At 38.0% G+C, this 21,658-nt stretch overlaps 1 protein-coding gene across 7 annotated transcripts in view; it reads left to right on the top strand.

Annotated features, from left to right (window-relative positions):
* Positions 1 to 21,658, top strand: part of VPS13B (vacuolar protein sorting 13 homolog B) — a 767,155-nt gene that overhangs the window by 104,678 nt on the left and 640,819 nt on the right. For all 7 annotated transcript variants that reach the window (XM_055431816.2, XM_055431817.2, XM_055431818.2 and 4 more), the window contains exon 17: positions 17,219 to 17,400. In XM_055431816.2, the coding sequence (XP_055287791.2) occupies positions 17,219 to 17,400 (182 nt within the window). The remainder of the gene's footprint in view (positions 1 to 17,218; positions 17,401 to 21,658) is intronic.

The raw sequence follows: 21,658 nt of genomic DNA on the forward strand, positions 1-21,658 counted from the left end.
ATCCTTTTGGGAATCATTTTATATGACATATGCTGGCTTGCAAGTTAGAATACCATATACAGTAGCTGAATTTTTTATGAAATAGTAAAGGCCCACTTGTGAAAAGAATCCTGACTGTACTTTTGCCTTATAAATAATTATTGCTAGAGTTATAAGAACATGGCTCTTGCTACACCATCAGTTCAGTTCAGTTCCGTCGCTCAGTCATGACTGACTCTTTGCGACCCCATGTGTCACAGCACGCCAGGCCTCCCTGTCCATCACCAACTCCCGGAGTTCGCTCAAACTCATGTCAATCGAGTCGGTGATGCCATCCAGCCATCTCATCCTCTGTTGTCCCCATCTCCTCCCGCCCCCAATCCCTCCCAGCATCAGAGTCTTTTCCAGTGAGTCAACTCTTCGCATGAGGTGGCCAAAGTATTGGAGTTTCAGCTTTAGCATCAGTCCTTCCAGTGAACACCCAGAATCGATCTCCTTTAGAATGGACTGGTTGGATCTCCTTGCAGTCCAAGGGACTCTCAAGAGTCTTCTCCAGCACCACAGTTCAAAAGCATCAATTCTTCGGCGATCAGCTTTCTTCACAGTCCAACTCTCACATCCATACATGACCACTGGAAAAACCATAGCCTTGACTAGACGGACCTTTGTTGGCAAAGTAATGTCTCTGCTTTTTAATATACTATCATGGTTGGTCATAACTTTCCTTCCAAGGAGTAAGCTCTTTTAATTTCCTGGCTGCAATCAGCATATGCAGTGGTTTTGGAGCCCAAAGAAACAAAGTCTGACACTGTCTCCACTGTTTCCCCATCTATTTCCCCATGAAGTGACGGGACCAGATGCCATGATCTTTGTTTTTTGAGTGTTGAGCTTCAAGCCAACCTTTTCACTCTCCTCCTTCACTTTCCTCAAGAGGCCTTTTAGTTCCTCTTCACTTTCTGCCATAAGGGTGGTGTCATCTGCATATCTGAGGTTATTGATATTTCTCCCGGCAATCTTGATTCCAGCTTGTGCTTCTTCCAGCCCAGTGTTTCTCATGATGTACTCTGCATATAAGTTAAATAAGCAGGGTGACAATATACAGCCTTGACGTACTCCTTTTCCTATTTGGAACCAGTCTGTTGTTCCATGTCCAGTTCTAACTGTAGCTTCCTGACCTGCATACAGGTTTCTCAGGTGGTCTGGTATTCCCATCTCTCAGAATTTTCCACAGTTGATTGTGATCCACACAGTCAAAGGTTTTGGCATAGTCGATGAAGGAGAAATAGATGTTTTTCTGGAACTCTCTTGCTTTCTCCATGATCCAGCATAGGACTTCCTAAATACCACAGAATATCTGGCTAAAGATAAATATTATTAAGTTAATTATACATTTTTATATTGTAGGTTTCCAAATGTGTGTTCTGTTTACTTAGTATCATTACTGGTAACCTGTTGTGTTTTTGTTTTTTTGTATAAGAATTTTGAACAGAAATTTGAGAACATAATAGAGAGAGAACCACCACTCAAGTGTTATACCCGTAATAACAGAAAAGAAAGTGATCTAAACAATGGGCACAATGTTAGAAAACCTAAAGAAACCAGTAAGAATAAATATAAATTTATGAATTAGATACTATTTTTTTCTCTTCCCTCATTTGATCTCTATTATGTTGCCTGCATGGTTTAAGGAATGTTTTATTTGGTACATTTTAAAATTTATCAAATTTTTTGAAAACTTTTTGGCCCCACCACATGGCATGTGGAATCTTAGTCCCCTGACCAGGGTTGAACCTTTTCCCCTTGCAATGGAAGTGTGGAGCCTTAACCACTGGACTGCCAGACCCTTCAGAGCATATCTGTCTCCTTGTCTATTTATTACAATCCTTTGATTTTTTGGCAAAATGTGACCAGGTTTGTTGAGTGATCGGCAAATCCAAGTAGAGCCACATATTACTATTACATATTTGAGAGTTGTATGGACAGGGCTGTAGATGTCTTAATGTTCAGTTGTTTATTTAAATTATGTGACATGCTAATGGAGACAAATACTTTAGGGAGTTTTTTAATTTAAATAGAGATAAAATTCACATAACATAAATTTACTATTTTAATTATTTTAAACTGTTTGATTCACTGATTTTTAGTATATTCACATTGTTGTGCCTTCATCATCACCATCTAACTCCAGGGCATTTTCCCAACTCCAACGAAGAAATCCCAACTCTCTGATTCTGGATAGAGAATGCCACGTACAACATGTGGCATTTTCTGTCAGTGGCATTAGTGGTAAAGAGTCTGTCTGCCAGTATAGGAGATGCCAGAGATGCAGGTTCCATTCCTGGGTAAGTAAGCTCCCCTGAAGAAGGAAATGGCAACTGACTCCAGTATTCTTGCCTGAAAAATTCCGTTGACAGGAGCCTGGCGAGCTACAGTCCATAGGGTTGTAAAGAGTTGGACATGACTGAATGACTGAGCTTTTCTTTTACTTACCATGTTTTCAAGGTTTCTCCATGTTTTGGCATGTATCAGTGCTTCATTACTTTTTTTGGCCAAATACTGCTACTGTATAGGGATATTTGTTTATTCATCAGTTGTAAGTTTGCATCTTTCCACTTCTTGTGCTGTGATTAATCGTTCAGTCATGTCCAACTCTTTGTGACCCCATGGACTGTAAGCCAGCCAGGCTCCTCTGTCTATGGCAAGAATACCGTAATGAATTGCCATGACCTTCGCAGGGGATGTTCCCAATCCAGGGATCAAACTCAGGTCTCCTGCGTTGCAGGCAGATTTCTTTACTGTCTGAGGCACCAGAGAAGCCCACTTCTTGGCTACTAATAATGCTGCTATGAACATGCATGTATGAACTCTAAGGTGAACAGATTTTCAATTCTGTTGGCTATATACCTGACAATACAATTGCTGGTTTTACATTTTTGATAAACTGTCAAGTTGTTATACACAGTGGTTGTACTATTGTATACATCCACTTACAATGTCTGAGAGTTCCAGTTCCTCCCCATCCTTGCCTACACTTGTTATTTCGTGTTTTTTTTTTCCTTCTCCTTTTATGTCCAACCCAGTGGGTGTGAAGTGGTATCTCTTTGTGGTTTTTTTTTTGTCTCGAGGTGTGGCATGTAGGATCTCAGTTCCCTGACTGAGTATCAAACCTGTACTCCCTGCAATAAAACTACTTAACCACTAGACCTCTGGGAAGTCCCACTGTGTGGTATTGATTTTCATTTCCCTAGTAATATTGAACATTTTTAAGTGCTTATTGGCCATTTGTATAATTTCTTTAGAGAAATGACTGTCCATTTTTAATTGGGCTCTTTATCTTTTTTTGTTGTTGAGTTATGGAAGTTTTTTGCACATTCCAGATACTAGACCTTAGATACATGATTTACTGATGTTTTCCCCCAATTTGTGTGTTGTGTTTTCAGGTTTTTGATATTTTCCTTTGATACATAAAAGTTTTGAAATTTGATGAAGTCCTCTTTATCTGTTTTTCCTTTTATTGCTTTCGCTTCTGATATCGTATTTAAGAATTTCTTCTCTAATCCATGATTGTGATGAATTACACTTCTAGAAGTTTTATGGTTTTAGCTTTTTGATCAACTTTGAGTTAGTTTTGATATATGGTGGGAAGTAGGGGTCCAAATTCATTCTCTGATATTTTGATATTTGGTTGTTCTAAAACTGTTTGTTAAAAAGACTATTCATTCCCCACTGATTGGTCTTGACCTTTTATCAGAAGTCCATTGATAATAGATGTATGGGTTTATTTGTCGACTTTCAATGCTAGTGCACTGATTTATATGTATATGCGTGTTCGATTAGTGTACCTTGTAGTAATTGAAATGTGAGTCTTCCAGCTTTGTTTTTCTGTTTCAAGATTGTTTTGGTTATACATGGTTCCTTGTAAATCCATATGAATTTTAGGGTTAGTTTAATCATTTATTCAAAATAGATAGGATTTTGATAGGGATCATATGTAATCTATTGAGTAATTTAGAGAGTACTGTCAGTTAACAGTTTTAAATTTTCCAGTCCATAAATGTGAAATGTCTTTTCATTTATTTAGATTTCTTTTTTAATTTATTCAACAGTGCTGTGTAGTTTTCATTGTAAAAGTCTTACACTTATTTGGTAAAATACTTATTCTTAAGTATTTATTCTTTTTGTTACTGTTATATATGGAATTATTTTAATTTCCTTTTCAGATGGTTCATTTTAAGGGTGGTGGTGGTGTTTAGTTGCTTAGTTGTGTTCCGACTCTTCATGACTCCATGGACTATAGCCCATCAGGCTCCTCTATCCATGGAATTTCCCAGGCAAGAATACTGGAGTGTGTTACCATTTTGTCCTCCAAGAATTTTAAGTGTATGTGGGTAGAAAACTTCATTTCTGTATAGTTACCTTGTACCTTGCAATTTAGTTGAACTTGGTTTTAGCTCTAATAGTTGGTGTGTATGGGGATGGTTTTCAGTTATAAGATCATGTCATCTGTGATAGTTTCATTTTTACAATCTGAATGCCTTTAAATTTTTTTCTTGCCTAGTTTCGTGGCTGGAACCCTTACTGCATTGTTGAATAGATAGAATGACAGGTGAAAAATACTTGACTTCTTTCTCATCTTGGAGTACAAGCTTTCAGACTTTCACCACTGTTATGCTGTTCAGTTCAGTCGCTCAGTCATGTCCGACTCTTTGCGACCCCATGAACCACAGCACGCCAGGCCTCCCTGACCATCACCAACTCCCGGAGTTCACTAAAACTCATGTCCATCGAGTCGGTGATGCCATCCAGCATCTCATTCTCTGTCTTCCCTGTCTCCTCCTACCCCCAATCCCTCCCAGCATCAGACTCTTTTCCAGTGAGTTAACTCGTCGCATGAGGTGGCCAAAGTATTGGAGTTTCAGCTTTACCATCAGTCCTTCCAATGAACACCCAGGATTGATCTCCTTTAGAATGGACTGGTTGGATCTCCTTACAGTATAAGGGACTCTCAAGAGTCTTCTCCAGCACCACAGTTCAAAAGCATCAATTCTTCGGCGATCAGCTTTCTTCACAGTCCAACTCTCACATCCATACATGACCACGGGAAAAACCATAGCCTTGACTAGACAGACCTTTGTTGGCAAAGTAATGTCTCTGCTTTTTAATATACTATCTAGGTTGGTCATAACTTTCCTTCCAAGGAGTAAGCGTCTTTTAATTTCCTGGCTGCAATCAGCATCCGCAGTGATTTTGGAGCTCAAAAAAACAAAGTCTGACACTGTTTCCACTGTTTCCCCATCTATTTCCCATGAAGTGATGGGACCAGATGCCATGATCTTCATTTTCTGAATGTTGAGCTTCAAGCCAACCTTTTCACTCTTCTCTTTCACTTTCATCAAGAGGCTTTTTGAGTTCCTCTTCACTTTCTGCCATAAGGGTGGTGTCATCTGCATATCTGAGGTTATTGATATTTCTCCCGGCAATCTTGATTCCAGCTTGTGCTTCTTCCAGCCCAGCGTTCCTCATGATGTACTCTGCATGTAAGTTAAATAAGCAGGGTGACAATATACAGCCTTGACGTACACCTTTTCCTATTTGGAACCAGTCTGTTGTTCCATGTCCAGTTCTAACTGTTTCTTTCTGACCTGCATACAGGTTTCTCAAGAGGCAGGTCAGGTGGTCTGGGATTCCCATCTCTTTCAGAATGTTCCACAGTTGATTGTGATCCACACAGTCAAAGGCTTTGTCATAGTCAATGAAGCAGAAATAGATGTTTTTCTGAAACTCTCTTGCTTTCTCCATGATCCAGCGGATGTTGGCCATTTGATCTCTGGTGCCTCTGCCTTTTCTAAAACCTGCTTGAACATCTGGAAGTTCACGATTCACATATTGCTGAAGCCTGGCTTGGAGAATTTTGAGCATGACTTTACTAGCGTGTGAAATGAGTGCAATTGTGCGGTAGTTTGAGCATTCTTTGGCATTCCCTTTCTTTGGGATTGGAATGAAGACTGACCTTTTCCAGTCCTGTGGCCATTGCTGAGTTTTCCAAATTTGCTGGCATATTAAGTGCAGCACTTTCACAGCATCATCTTTCAGGATTTGAAATAGCTCAATTGGAATTCCATCACCTCCACTAGCTTTGTTCATAGTGATGCTCTCTAAGGCCCACTTGACTTCACATTCCAAGATGTCTGGTTCCAGGTGAGTGATCACGCCATCGTGATTATCTTTGTCGTGAAGACCTTTTTTGTACAGTTCTTCTGTGTATTCTTGCCACCTCTTAATATCCTCTGCTTCTGTTAGGTCCATACCATTCCTGTCCTTAATCGAGCCCATCTTTGCATGAAATGTTCCCTTGATATCTCTAATTTTCTTGAAAAGATATGAAAAGTTATGCTGTTAGTTGTGTGTTTTTCATAAATGTCCCATATCATGTAGAGGAATTTCTCTTTAGTGTGTTGAATGTTTTATATTATGAAAGAGTGTTGGATTTTGTCAGATACTTTTTTCCTGTGTCAGTTGTGATAGACGTGTTTTCTCCCCTCTTCTTTTTATAAGTATGTATTGCACTGAGTTCTTGAGCCATTCTTTTATTTCTGGGATAAGTTTCAGTTGTTATGGCGTATAATGCTTTTAATATTTTTCCGAATTTCATTTACTGGTATTTTACTGAAGTTTTTGCATTTATGGTCACAAGGGATATTAGTGTAGTTGTCTTGCCTTTGTCTGGCTGTGGTATCAGGGTATTACTGATATTATAGAAAAAATTGGGAAGGATTCTCTCCTATTTTTTTCCCCAAATTTGAAAAGGATAGATACTTTTTTCTTTACATGTTTGTAGAGTTCAGCAGTGAAGCCTTTGGTCCTGGATTTTCCCTCAGAGATTTCTACTTCATTTTGAAGGATAGTTAAGTCAGAAAGATAATTATTAACTGGAAGTTTTTTCTTTCAGCACTTTGAATATTTTGTTCCACTGCCCTCTGACCTCCATGGTTTCTTGTGAGGAATGCCTTCAAAGCTCAACCAGGCAGTTTTCAACTCTGCCACTTTTTCTTGTTGTGCAGACACTGAAAGTCAACTAGAAGTGAGAGTTTAGGGCCTTTCTCTTGTCTTTCCTCTGCAGGGGCACAGCCTGAGCATGTGTAGTGAAAGTCTCTCAGTCGTGTCTGACTCTTTGTGACCCCTTGGACTGTACAGTCCCTGAAATTCTCCAAGCCAGAATACTGGAGTGGGTAGCCATTCTCTTCTCCAGGGGATCTTCCCAACCCAGGGATTGAACCCAGGTCTCCCACATTGCAGGCAGGTTCTTTACCAACTGAGCCACCAGGGAAGCCCAAGAATACTGGAATGGGTAGCCATTCCCTTCTCCAGCAGATCTTCCCGACCCAGGAATTGAACTGGGTCTCCTGCACTGTAGGCGGATACTTTACCAATTGAACTATCAGGGAAGCCGGAGCATGTGTATGGCCTGCCTTATTCCCAGAAAGATGCCTGAGCTTTTGAGTGTTTTTATTCCCAAAAGCATCATTTCCCTGGCTTGCTTTCTAAGATTTTGGCTAGTCTTTTTTTTTTTTGGCCTCTTTTGTTATCAGTTATCCCAGGCAGCAAGGAATAGTGCAGTACAATTGCCTGTAAATGTTTTCTACAAATGCCCTTGGATAGTTGTTTTAGTTTTGGGAGTTCTGAGTTGAGAGAGAGAATGCAGGCTCTCTGCATTGATCCTCTAGGTAAGCTACCAGACAGGTCTGAACAACCAACCACAGTTTCTAGTGTAAGATCCCTTTGCTTTCTCTGTTACCTTTTATTGGGGATAAGAGCTGAGCTGGGGACCAGAGAAGATAACCTAGGTAAATAAAAATTCCGCAGAACTTACTGTTCCTACTGAAATTGAGTTGTTTAAAATTAAAAAAAAATTTTTTTTGATTATATGATCCCCTGTTTGTTACAGGATTTGTTAGTTTCTCGAGTCCTGAAAAAGTTGAATTTTGACAGTCTTGCCAGCTTTTTTGTTGCTTTAGTTGGTAAATAATCTACCTGCAATGCAGGAGACCCAGGTTCAATTCCTGGGTCGGTAAGATCCCCGGGAGAAGGAAATGGCTACTCACTCCAGTATCTTGCCTGTAGAATCCCATGGACAGAGGAGCCTGACAGGCTAGAGTCCACGGGATCACAGGAGTCAGGCACAACTTAGCGACTAAACCACCACTACCAAACTTTTGGTGTAGCTTACTTACCATTTTTGATGATACCATTTCACTTTTGGAAGTTTTAAAATGAACTTTTCTCTCTATTTTTAATTGAGATACAGTTAATTTACAATGGTTCCAGTGTACAGAACAATGATTCAGTTGTGTATATACCTCTCTCTATATATTCTTTTTCAGATTTTTTTTCCATTATAGACTATTATAAAGTGTTGAATATAGTTCCCTGTGCTATACAGTAGTTCCTTGTTGTTTATCTGTTTTACATATAGAAGTATGTAACCCCAAATTCCCAATTTATCCCCCCTTCCCCTTTGGCAACCATAAGTTTTTTTGTATGTCTGTGAGTCTGTTTCTATCTTGTAAGTAAGTTTATTTGTATCACTTCTTTAGATTCCATGTGTTAAGTGATATCATATATTTGTCTTTCTTTATCTGACTTAAAAGTGAAGTTTGTATCTGTGAGAAAGTAAGAAATTATCTGATAATTCAACGTTGAGTGGAGATAGATTGATACATTGGTGATGCTCATGTTTTACCGTCTCATTTTAAAAATGTTTAACAAAATTAATTCATTTTGATATAGTTTGTGATTTCCATAGTCCATTCTTGAAGTATTGCAGTTAGAAGTTTTTGAAAAAATAATGATATATGTTTCTCAAAGAACCAAGCAAAAAAATACAGATATTTACATAGGGAAAAGATCATGTAAAGTCATCCTCTGTTATCATCTCCCAGGAATGAACATTATCAGTAGTTCTATGGAGAATTTTTTCTTTCAACATATAAACAAATGCAGACATATTTTTATGTATGGGGAATTGAACTGAACCCATTTTCTGCTGTTACATGGAATCATATTATAATGCAACTATGTATGCTTTTGCCATATTTCAGCGTCTCCTTTCATTTCAGCAGTTTCATCTAACTCTATCTTTTTTTTTTTTTTAAACTATCTGAGTATTTTTGTAACAATTAGTTTTGGCTGTGCTGGGTTATCAGTTGCTGTGTGGGCTTTTCTCTAGTTGTGGTGAGTAGGGGCTACTCTAGTTGTGGCGTGCAGACTTCTCATTGCAGTGGCTTCTCTTGTTGAGGAACATAGGCTCTAGGTGCGTGGTCTTCAGTAGTTACAGCACTAGGGCTCAGTAGTTGCAGTTCCTGGGCTCTGGAGCACAGGCTCAGTAATTTTGGTGTGTGGGCTTAGTTGCTCCGAGGCATGTGGGATCTACCCCAACCAGGGATTGAACCCATGTCTCCTCTTTGGCAGATGGATTCTTTATACCACTGAGCCACCAGTGAAACCCTGAGTAGTTTTGCATCAAGTCATTGAATCAAAATTTGTTCAATGATGAGATTTTCTCAAGTTGAGGCTACTGTAAATAAGTTGCTGACAATGTCATTGTGTAAATATTACTGCAGACTCATGTGAAAATTCTTTTCAGATAGATTTCTGAAAGATGAATTAGAGGCTGGGAGGCCTTGTTAGTCCGATAGGTTAAAAGAATCATTTGTTGTTGGTTATAGGCTGAGTTGTATCTGAGTCTTTTGTGACCCATGGACTGTAGCCCACCAGGCTCTTCTGTTCATGGCATTTTCCAGGCATGAATACTGAAATGGATTGCCATTTCTTTCTCCAGAGGATCTTCCCCTCCAGGGGTCAAACCCATGTCTCCTGCATTGCTGGCAGATTCTTTACTGCTTAGCCACCAGGGAAGCCTGAAAGTCATACGTTGTCTTAATTTGAATTTCCCTTTTTACTGGTTAGGCTCAAGAATCTTTTCATGTTTATGGATCATTTCTGTTTTCACATTCGATGAAGGTTCTTGTTTATATCTTTGTACCATTTTTGAATTGAGGTATCTTTTTTCTTAAATGAATTTATAATTTTTTTTCTTGAAATGATTCATATTTATTCTTCAGGATTCAACTTAAATATAATAACTGCACTTTTCTCAACCATTTTAGTGTATCTCACAGGAAATTGTTTTCAGCATTGTTATCAGTTCAGTTCAGTTCAGTTGCTCAGTTGTGTCCGACTCTTTGCGACCCCATGAATCACAGCACGCCAGGCCTCCCTGTCCATCACCAACTCCTGGAGTTCACTCAAACTCATGTCCATCGAGTCGGTGATGCCATCCAGCCATCCCATTCTCTGTCGTCCCCTTCCCCTCCCACCCCCAGTCCTTCCCAGCATCAGAGTCTTTTCCAGTGAGTCAGCTTGTCACATGAGGTAGCCAAAGTATTGGAGTTTCAGCTTTAGCATCAGTCCTTCCAATGAACACCCAGGATCGATCTCCTTTAGAATGGACTGGTTGGATCTCCTTGCAGTCCAAGGGACTCTCAAGAGTCTTCTCCAGCACCACAGTTCAAAAGCATCAGTTCTTCAGCTATCAGCTTTCTTCACAGTCCCAACTGTCACATCCATACGTGACCACTGGAAAAACCATAGCCTTGACTAGACGGACCTTTGTTGGCAAAGTAATGTCTCTGCTTTTTAATATACTATCTAGGTTGGTCATAACTTTCCTTCTAAGAAGTAAGCGTCTTATAATTTCCTGGCTGCAGTCAGCATCTGCAGTGATTTTGGAGCCCAAAAAAATAAAGTCTGACACTGTTTCCACTGTTTCCCCATCTATTTGCCATGAAGTGATGGGACCAGATGCCATGATCTTTGTTTTCTGAATGTTGAGCTTCAAGCCAACCTTTTCACTCTCCTCTTTCACTTTCATCAAGAGGCTTTTTAGTTTCTCTTCACTTTCTGCCATAAGGGTGCCCAAAGATGGGCTCGATAAAGGACAGAAACGGTATGGACCTAAGAGAAGCAGAAGATACTAAAAAGAGGTGGCAAGCATACACAAAAAAACTGTACAAAAAAGATTTTCACAACCAAGATAATCACGATAACGTGATCACTGACCTAGAGCCAGACATCTTGGAATGTGAAGTCAAGTGGGCCTTAGAAAGCATCACTACGAACAAAGCTAGTGGAGGTGATGGAATTCCAGTTGAGCTATTTCAAATCTTGAAAGATGATGCTGTAAAAGTGCTGCACTCAATGTGCCAGCAAATTTGGAAAACTCAGCAGTGGCCACAGGACTGGAAAAGGTCAGTCTTCATTCCAATCCCAAAGAAAGGCAATGCCAAAGAGTGCTCAAACTACCGCACAATTGCCCTCATCTCACACGCTAATAAAGTCATGCTCAAAATTCTCCAGGCTAGGCTTCAGCATTATGTGAATCGTGAACTCCCAGATGTTCAAGCAGGTTTTAGAAAAGGCAGAGGCACCAGAGATCAAATGGCCAACATCTGCTGGATCATGGAGAAAGCAAGAGAGTTCCAGAAAAACATCTATTTCTGCTTCATTGACTATGCCAAAGCCTTTGACTGTGTGGATCACAATCAACTGTGGAACATTCTGAAAGAGATGGGAATCCCAGACCACCTGACCTGCCTCTTGAGAAACCTGTATGCAGGTCAGGAAGCAACAGTCAGAACTGGACATGGAACAACAGACTGGTTCCAAATAGGAAAAGGAGTACGTCAAGGTTGTATATTGTCACCCTGCTTATTTAACTTACATGCAGAGTACATCATGAGGAACGCTGGGCTGGAAGAAGCACAAGCTGGAATCAAGATTGCCGGGAGAAATATCAATAACCTCAGATATGCAGATGACACCACCCTTATGGCAGCATTGTTATAGCATTTGTTTTATTAAATTCTGATTACTGGTATATTGTCTCACAACTGGATTCTGAATTCTTTGTGTAAAGATAGTGCCTGTGTCTTCAATTACTAGCAGAGAACATTGTATCTATTAAGCTTACCAAGTTTCTCATGACTGAGGGACAAAGCACATAATTGATTTTAAATATAGTTCCTGTTGTAGGCTTGATTATGTTGTTTTCATTGTGTAGTCACTAAGTCATGTCCAACTCTTTGTGACCCCATGGACTGTAGCCTGGCAGGCTCCTCTGTCCTTAGGATTCTACCTGAATCATCTGCCTGAATCAGTCTCCAGATATACCCACACAACTGTCACTTAACTCTTTCTATTCTGCTGAAGTTTTGCTTGGAATTAAACTTTTCCTTTTAATAAGATTTACACTGTGTGTGTGAAAGTCGTTCAGCCCTGTCCAACTCTGCGACTGCATGGACTATACAGTCCATAGAATTCTCCAGGCCGGAATACTGAAGTGGGTAGCCTTTCCCTTCTCCAGGGGATCTTCCCAACCCAGGGATTGAAACCAGGTCTCCCGCATTGCAGGCAGATTCTTTACCAGCTGAGCCACAACTACCCATTGTATATGAAATTGCTCCCTCTTCAGTAGTTCCTGTTTCATACTTTCTTTTCCTGTTTTTGAGGGCATTTGTCTTCTAACTACCTTATATCATTTGTTTATGTTTATTGATTGATTTTTTAAATATGTTTCCTATACCCACTAAAATGAGGACCCTGGGATTTTATTGTTCTTTCTTTTGTTCATTGACTTTTAAAATGGCTAGTACTAACTCTCCTCAGTCATGTCCTACTCTTTGCGACCCCATGGACTGTAGCTCGACAGGCTCCTCTGTCAGTGTGATTCTCCAGGCAAGAATACTGGAGTGGGTAGCATTGCTCTTCTTCAGGGGATCTTCCCACCTGAGGGATCGAACCTGCATCTCTTATGGTTCCTGCATTGTAGGTGGGTTCTTTACCAGCGCCATCTGGGTTACTTCCTAAGTAGGTAGTGCCTGACTGCTATACATAGGCATTTAATAAATAATGTTGATTTTATAGATTTTTCTAGAGAACAGCTTTACCATGAGGCTTGAATGCCAGCTAGGCTTAACGTGAGACCTAAACAGTCAAAGTCATAGTAGCATTGTAGGTCTTTTTGTTTTTTTACAACCTTAGAACTGCCAAGTAAAAATCCAGTCTTGACTTTGAAGGATATTAGGTTTATTATTAATAGCAAGATGGTTCTTAACTGCAATACCTGCAATGGCTAGAAAAGGAGCCCATTGACTTTTAAGATGACTGAAATTAGAAGCATTTCTGGATGGTTTCTTCTTTGGTGGTCTTGTGGTTAAGAATCTGTGCTTTCAGCCTTTGACAAAATACAACATCCATTTATGATAAAAAAAACCCTGCAGAAAGTGGGAATAGATGGCACATATCTCAACATAATAAAAGCTATATATGACAAACCCACAGCAAACATTGTCCTCAATGGTGAAAAACTGAAAGCATTTTCCCTTAAGTCAGGAACAAGACAAGGATGCCCACTCTCACCACTACTATTCAACATAGTTCTGGAAGTTTTGGCTACAGCAATCAGAGCAGAAAAAGACATAAAAGGAATACAAATTGGAAAAGAAGAAGTAAAACTTTCACTATTCGCTGATGACCTGATCCTCTACCCAGAAAACCCTAAAGAGTCTACCAGAAAACTACTAGAGCTAATCAATGAATACAGTAAAGTTGCAGGATGTAAAATCAATACACAGAAATCCCTTACATTCCTATACACTAATAATGAGAAAATAGAGAAATTAAGGAAACTATTCCATTCACTGTTGCAACGAAAAGAATTAAATACTTAGGAATATATCTACCTAAGGTAACAAAAGACTTGTACATAGAAAACTATAAAACACTAGTGAAAGCAATCAAAGAGGACACTAATAGATGGAGAAATATACCGTGTTCGTGGATTGGAAGAATAAATATTGTGAAAATGAGTATACTGCCCAAAGTAATTTATACATTCAATGCAATCCCTATCAAGCTACCAATGATATTTTTCACAGAACTAGAACAAATAATCTCACAATTTGTATGGAAATACAAAATACCTCGAATAGCCAAAGCAATCTTGAAGAAGAAGAATGGAACTGGAGGGATTAACCTGCCAGACTTCAGGCTCTACTACAAAGCCACAGTCATCAAGACAGTATGGTACTGGCATAAAGACAGAAATATAGATCAATGGAACAAAATAGAAAGCCCAGAGATAAATCCACGCACGTATGGACACCTTATCTTCGACAAAGGAGGCAAGAATATAAAATGGAGAAAAGACAGTCTCTTTAACAAGTGGTGCTGGGAAAACTGGTCAGCCACTTGTAAAAGAATGAAACTAGAACACTTCCTAACACCATACACCAAAATAAACTCAAAATGGATTAGAGAGCTAAATGTAAGACCAGATTCTATAAAACTCCTAGAGGAGAACGTAGGCAAAACACTCTCTGACATAAATCACAGCAGGATCCTCCAAGAGCCACCTCCCAGAATATTGGAAATAAAAGCAAAAATAAACAAATGGGACCTAATTAAAATCAAAAGCTTCTGCACAGCAAAGGAAACTATAAGCAAGGTGAAAAGACAGCCTTCAGAATGGGAGAAAATAGTAGCAAATGAAGCAACTGATAAAGCATTAATTTCCAAAATATACAAGCAGCTCCTGCAGCTCAATTCAAGAAAAATAAGTGACCCAATCAAAAAATGGGCCAAAGAACTAAACAGACATTTCTCCAAAGAAGACATAAAGATGGCTAACAAACACATGAAAAAATGCTCAACATCCTTTATAATCAGAGAAATGCAAATCAAAACCACAATGAGATACCATTTCACACCAGTCAGAATGGCTGCTATCCAAAAGTCTACATGCAATAAGTGCTGGAGAGGGTGTGGAGAGAAGGGAACCCTCTTACACTGTTGGTGGGAATGCAAACTAGTACAGCCACTATGGAGAACAGTGTGGAAATTCCTCAAAAAACTGGAAATAGAACTGTTATATGATCCAGCAATCGCACTCCTGGGCATTCACACCGAGGAAACCAGAATTGAAAGAGACACATGTACTCCAATGTTCATCGCAGCACTGTTTATAATAGCCAGGACATGGAAGCAACCTAGATGTCCATCTGCAGATGAATGGATAAGAAAGCTTTGGTACATATACACAATGGAGTATTTTTCAGCCATCAAAAAGAATACATTTGAATCAGTTTTAATGAGGTGGATGAAATTGGAGCCTATTATACAGAGTGAAGTAAGCCAGAAAGAAAAACATCAATACAGTATACTAACGCATATATATGGAATTTAGAAAGATGGTAACCTTAACCCTGTATACGAGACTGCAAAATAGACATAGGTTTGTAGAAAGTCTTTGGGACTCTCTGGGAGAGGGTGAAGGTGGGATGATTGGGGAGAATGGCATTGTAGCATGTATATTATCATATGTGAAATGAATCGCCAGTCCAGGTTCGACGCATGATACAGGATGCTTGGGGCTGGTGTACGGGGATGACCTGGAGGGAGGATATGGGGAGGAGGGAGGTGGGAGGGGGGTTCAAGAAAGGGAACACATGTACACCTGAGCCGGATTCGTGTCAATGTATGGCAAAACCAACCAATATATTAATGTAAGGTAATTTGCCTCCAATAAAATAAATTTAAAAAAATGAAAAAAGAATCTGTGCTTTCAGTGCAAGGGACATGAGTTTGATACCTGGTCGGGAAACCAAGATTCCATATGCTGCACAGCGCAGCCGAAAAACAAATAGTGTCTGCAGAGACTTCAAAAAAAAAAAGTCTCCGTGGAAAATGTAAAAGTAACCAGTTAACATGAGACTGTCAGTATCTCATCAGTATGCAGTATTGCTTGAAACCCCTTTATAATCTTATGGTTAAATAGCCCCCATACACTGATTGTTTTTACTAGTCTGTAGTGGACAGGTTAGGGAATTTTGTAGAAGGGGAGTTCTGGGGAAGTCCTGGTCCCTCCAAGTTACTTTATTAAAATGAATGCCCATAGCACTTTTTTCTCTATTTGTTCTTTTCTACAGGAGTATCAATTATGTATATTTTAGGTTATCCTTTTCAGATAGTCATATCAATGTCCTTTTATAAAATCATTTTATACTTTTGCAAAGTTGTTTGTGACTTTCTCAATTTCATCTGCCCTGTTCTTCAGTGTCTTTTATGTTTTTAATATCTAAATATCTGAGGATTTTATAGATACTTTTATTAGTTTATAGTTTAATTCCAGTGTAGTCTGCACATATGTTCTGTATGATTTGATTCCTTTTAATTTTATTGAATTTGGTTTAGTAAATGTAAAATGGTGCAGCCGCTGTGGAAAACAGTGTGGAGATTTCTCAAAAAGCTAAAAACAGAACTATCAAATGTCCAGCAGTTCAACTCCTGGGTAAATGATTAAAAAAAATAGAAACAGTGATTTGAAAAGATAATGTACTGTAGTGTTCGTAAGCAGCATTATTTGCAGTTGCCACGATATAGAAACAAGTGTCCATCTACAGAGGAATGGATAAAGAAAATGTGGTGTGTGTATATACACACAGTGAAATACTACTTAGCTATAGCAAAGAGTGAAAATTTGTCATTTGCAACAATGTGGATAGACTTGAAAGATATTATGCCAACAGAAATAAGTCAAAGACATATACTGTATGATAACATTTGTATGTGGAATCTTAAAAAAATACAACAAACTAGTGAATGTAATAAAGAAAAAAGAAGCAGACACACAGATACAGAGAACAAAGTAGTGGGTACCAAGGGGAGAAGGGGAGACGCAAACAATGGGATGTAAAATAGGTTCCAGGATGTTTTCTGCAGCATGAGGAATGTAGCCAATATTTTGTAATAACTGTAAATGGAAAGTAACCTTTCCAAATTGTGTAGAAAGTAAATTTAAGAAAAGAGAATAAGGCAGATCTACTAGTAAATCCTATTTTAAGTATTAATTAGTATTATTTTTATTTTTGATGATTGACTTGATTAAAGTATAATGCTCGGGCAGTATATATATTTATGAATATGTGTGTGGACATTATTCTAGTTTGTGTTTTTTATTATTACAGGTTCTGAAGTAAAGTTAGTAGAATTGCATTTCTCATTGAGGGAACTCTAATTAAAATAATGTTCCTGGATACCTTTTTTGTCTTGCATCTTTATATGTTGTTTTTTATAAATATAACTTAATATATTGGTTTGTTATGCTTTCTGTTTTCTTATGCAGGACCAAAAGATCTCAGATTGCTATAACTGAAGGCATTTTTGAGCTTCCAAATCTCACAATTCAAGCTACAAGAGCTCAGACACTTCTGCTTCAAGCTATATATCAAAGTTGGTCTCATAGTGGAAATGTCAGCTGTTTAGCAGTTAATGAAGCTTTGATGAATGAAGTTTTCCAGACTGTAGGTAAGAACACCGTTTTCTTGACAAGTCTATGGAAAACTCTTAATAGAAGTGACTAATATTTTATCATTCAAATTCATTTGTATAGCACGATCAACTTAAATTGAAGTGTATTTCTGTGAAAGTAGGTATTTATAGTTCCTGTGGAAAATCCAAGATATGAGTTAAGTCATTCAGTTTTGTTCTCTGCCATCAACTTGTAGATGTATTTTGTAGTTGCAAGAGATTATTTTTTACCAAGTCCTTGTACAAATTCTTGGACAACTTTTGAGGGATCAGTGTGTATATTTGAAATGATTAAAGTAAATTATAAATATAATATATTTGATTATGCTGGTAGAGTGGAATAAAATTCCTTTATTTTATTTTAAATTTATTTATTTTTTAAACTGAAAGATAATTGCTTTACAGAATTACATTGGCTTCTGCCAGACATCAACATGAATCAGTCATAGGTATACGTATGTCCCCTCCCTCTTGAACCTCTCTCCCACCTTCCTCCCCACCCTACCCCTCTAGGTTGTTACATTACTATATGTAAAGTAGATAGCCAGTGACCATTTGCTGTATGATTCAGGGAACTCAAACCGAGGTGCTGAAAAAAAATTCTTAATTGCAGTATTTTATCATTTGGTAAATAAGTTATTTATTTTATTTATGTGAAAAACTTGAGTCTTACACCGTGAATGAATGACCTACTGAAAATTAAAAATTTATTTTGATGCCAGTATATTATCTTCATCTTATCACTCATTTTATATGTAAATAGGAAAACTTATAGAAGGCTTGCTTCTTTTACATTGTATCAGCTCAAATGATGTTACTTTTGTTGGTAACATAAAAGAAGGATGTATTTTTATTAAGTGTAATTATGCTTAAATGTTATTTTTATTTTATACATTATTTATTAAAATAAATTTGGTTTTGTTGTTGTTATACAATGCTTTTTAAGGTTTTAAAGTCAGACCTTACTATGGGAAGTGTTTTATAAATTCTTAAAAGATACAGTTTAATTAGAGCCTTTTTAAATTTGATATAACCATTGCCTAATGGAAAGTTTTATGGTTGTTTTTTGTCAGGTTTTTAGGATTCTATAAAGAGATTATAGGACTGATGTTTCATTTGTTTAGAAGTTCTTAGCTTATGAAAGGGCTTTCAATTCTCTGAATCCCCTGAGATAGTGTGCAGATCTTATGTGTATATACACCTATACACATATCCATATTTATGTTCTCTTTTTTATTTGATCCTTTTATTAAATGTAGTGACTCTTTTTCTTAGTCTTTTGAATTATATCAATTTTTATCATATTAACATAGTTACAATTGTTTTTTCTTTGGTTGGTTTTTGCTATATTTCTCTTTTCATTATTTTACTTAAAACCTATCTATATTTTTATGCTTTAGATATATGTCTTGGAAATAGCATATAACTATATATTTTAGATCAAATTTTATAATCTGCCTTTTTGTGATTGTATTTTTTTGTCTTTGTTTCTATCATCTTACAGTTTCATTTCCTTTTATACTGTTTTAGTTACCCTACTTTTTTAAAAAAAAATGCTATTTTTCTCATTTAATTTTCCTCTGTATAATTGTTTGAAATTTGTATCCTCTTACTGAATTATTAACTTACAAAATAACTGATACTGCTTTGGAAAACAGTTTGTTTTTCAAAAAGTTAAATGTAGAGTTAATATGTGTGCATGCTAAGTTGCTTCAGTCGTGTCTAACTCTGTGCATCCCTATGGACTGTAATCCACCAGGGTCCTCTGACCACGGAGATTCTCCAGGCACAAATACTGAAGTGGGTTGTCGTGCCTTCCTCCAGGGGCTCTCCTGACTCAGGGATCAAACCCGGTTTCTTTGGTCTCCTGCGTTGGCAGACGGGTTCTTTACCTCTAGCGCCATCTGGGATACAACCCAGCAGTTTTACTCCTATATATATATATAAAACCGAGAATTGAAAACACATACCTATGTAACGTCTTATATATGAATTCACAGCATTATTCGCTTTTCCTTTTTTGCATGCAGAACTGTTTATTGATTTGTTTTATTTTTATTAAAAATTTAAAAAATTATTTTTCTTCATGCTGCACAGTATGTAGAATCTTAGTTCCCCAACCAGGGATCGAATCCATGTCCCTTGAAGTGGAAGCATAGAGTCTTAACCACTGGAACACTCAGGAAATCCCAAAAGTATTTATTTTGTAATAACAATTTTATATATTTAAGGTATGCAAGGTGATGTTTTTATATATTTAGTGAAATGATCACCAGTCAAGCTAATTAACATACCTTCTCACATGGGTACCATTTTTTTTTCCTTGATGAGAGCACCTGAAATTTACTGTTAACAAATTTCCAGTCCATGATATGGTATTGTTAACTAAAATCTTCGTGCTGTACTTCAGATTTCTAGAATTTACTCATTGTGTAAAACTGCATCTTTGTATTCTTGGATCAATATCTCTTATTTCCCCCACTTCCCTACTCCTGGTCGGCAGTATTCTGCCCTCTGCTTCTATGAATTTGACCTTTTAAAATTCCACATGTAACGGAGATCACATAGCATTATTCCTAACTGCCAAAAGGTGGAAACAGTACAAATGTCTCTTACTGATGAATGGATAATAAGGAAAATATGTTATATCTTTGCAATGAAATATTCAGACATAAAAAGGAATGAGGTACTGATACTTCATTATCTTACATGGATGAACCTTCAAAATATTAGCGCTAATTAGAAGAAGCCAGATGCAAAATGTCTCGTATTTTGATTCTAGTTTTATGAAATGCTTAGAATAGGCGGATCCACAGAGAGAAGTAGTAGATTAATGGTTGCCAGAGCCTGGGGAAAGGAGGGATGGGGAATGACTTCATGAGTGTCTTTTAGATTGATAAAAATGTTCTTGAATTAGATACTGGTGAAGTTTTCACTCTTGTGAATATGGTAAATTCCTCTTAATTGTACACTTCAAAAGGATGAATTTTATGTTATATGAATTTTTTCTTGTTAAAAAAATGTTTTAAATTGATGACTGTTTAGTTGGATTGAATTATGTGTTGTGGTCTGAATGTTTGTGTCCTGCCAAAATTCATATGTTGCAATTCTAATGCCCATTGTCATGGCATTAGGAAGTGTGGAGCCTTTGGGGGTTGATTAGATCATGAGAGTGTAGTCATGAGATCAGTGTACATATTAAAAGAGACCAGAGAGTAGCTCCCTTAACCTTGCTATCATCTGAGGACAGACGAAGAAGTAGGTAGTCTGGAGCAGGAGGTGGTTCTCACCAGACCCTGACCATGCTGGCAGACTGATTTTGGACTTTCTGTATCCAGAACTGAGAGAAATAAATTTCTGATAGCAGCCCTAAGGGACTATAACATTTTGTCATTACCATTCATATGACCATTATTTTATGTAGTTAATGGGCTTCCCTGGTGGCTCAGAGGTTAAAGCGTCTGCCTCCAATGCTGGAGACCCGGGTTCGATCCCTGGGTCGGGATGATCCCCTGGAGAAGGAAATGGTAACCCACTCCAGTATTCTTGTCTGGAGAATCCCATGGACGGAGAAGCCTGGTAGGCTACAGTCCACAGGGTCGCATAGAGTCGGACACGACTGAGCGACGGAACGGAACGGAACGGAATGTACAAAAGCTTTTCTTTCAGATTTTCACCTGAATTGTCTACAGTGAAGCCTTTCTTTGGCAGAAGCATTTATCACTGTTTGAAATTAACTAATTCATTTTTTTTTGTTGTTGTTTATTAAATTTATATTTTCTGTGACATTCCTTCCAGAGTTTTTTGTTTTGTGTTTTGGTTGGGTATCTCATTGTATTTGTTGTTTGATGTTCAGTTGCTAAGTCATGTCTGACTCTTGGGACCCATGGACTGCTGCACACCAGATTTCCCTGTCCTTCACTATCTCCCGGAGTTTGCTCAAATTCATATTCATAGAGTTAGTGATGCTGTCTAAACGTCTCATCCTTGGCCATACTCTTTTCCTTTTGCTTTCAGTTTTTTCCAGGTTCAGGGACTTTTCAGCATCAGTCCTTCTAGTGAATATTCAGAGTTGATTTCCTTTAGGATTGACTGGTTTGATCTCCTTGCAGTCCAAGAAACTATCAAGAGTCTTCTCCAGCACCACAGTTCGAAAGTATCAATTCTTTGGTGCTCAGCCTTCTTTATGCTACAACTCTCACATCCGTACATGACCACATGAAAAAAACATGTTTGGACCTTTGTTGGCAAAGTG

Source organism: Moschus berezovskii, chromosome 16, assembly GCF_049115385.1.
Source record: "Moschus berezovskii isolate FMDL1 chromosome 16, NW_MosBer_1.0, whole genome shotgun sequence".
Lineage (NCBI taxonomy): Eukaryota > Metazoa > Chordata > Mammalia > Artiodactyla > Moschidae > Moschus > Moschus berezovskii.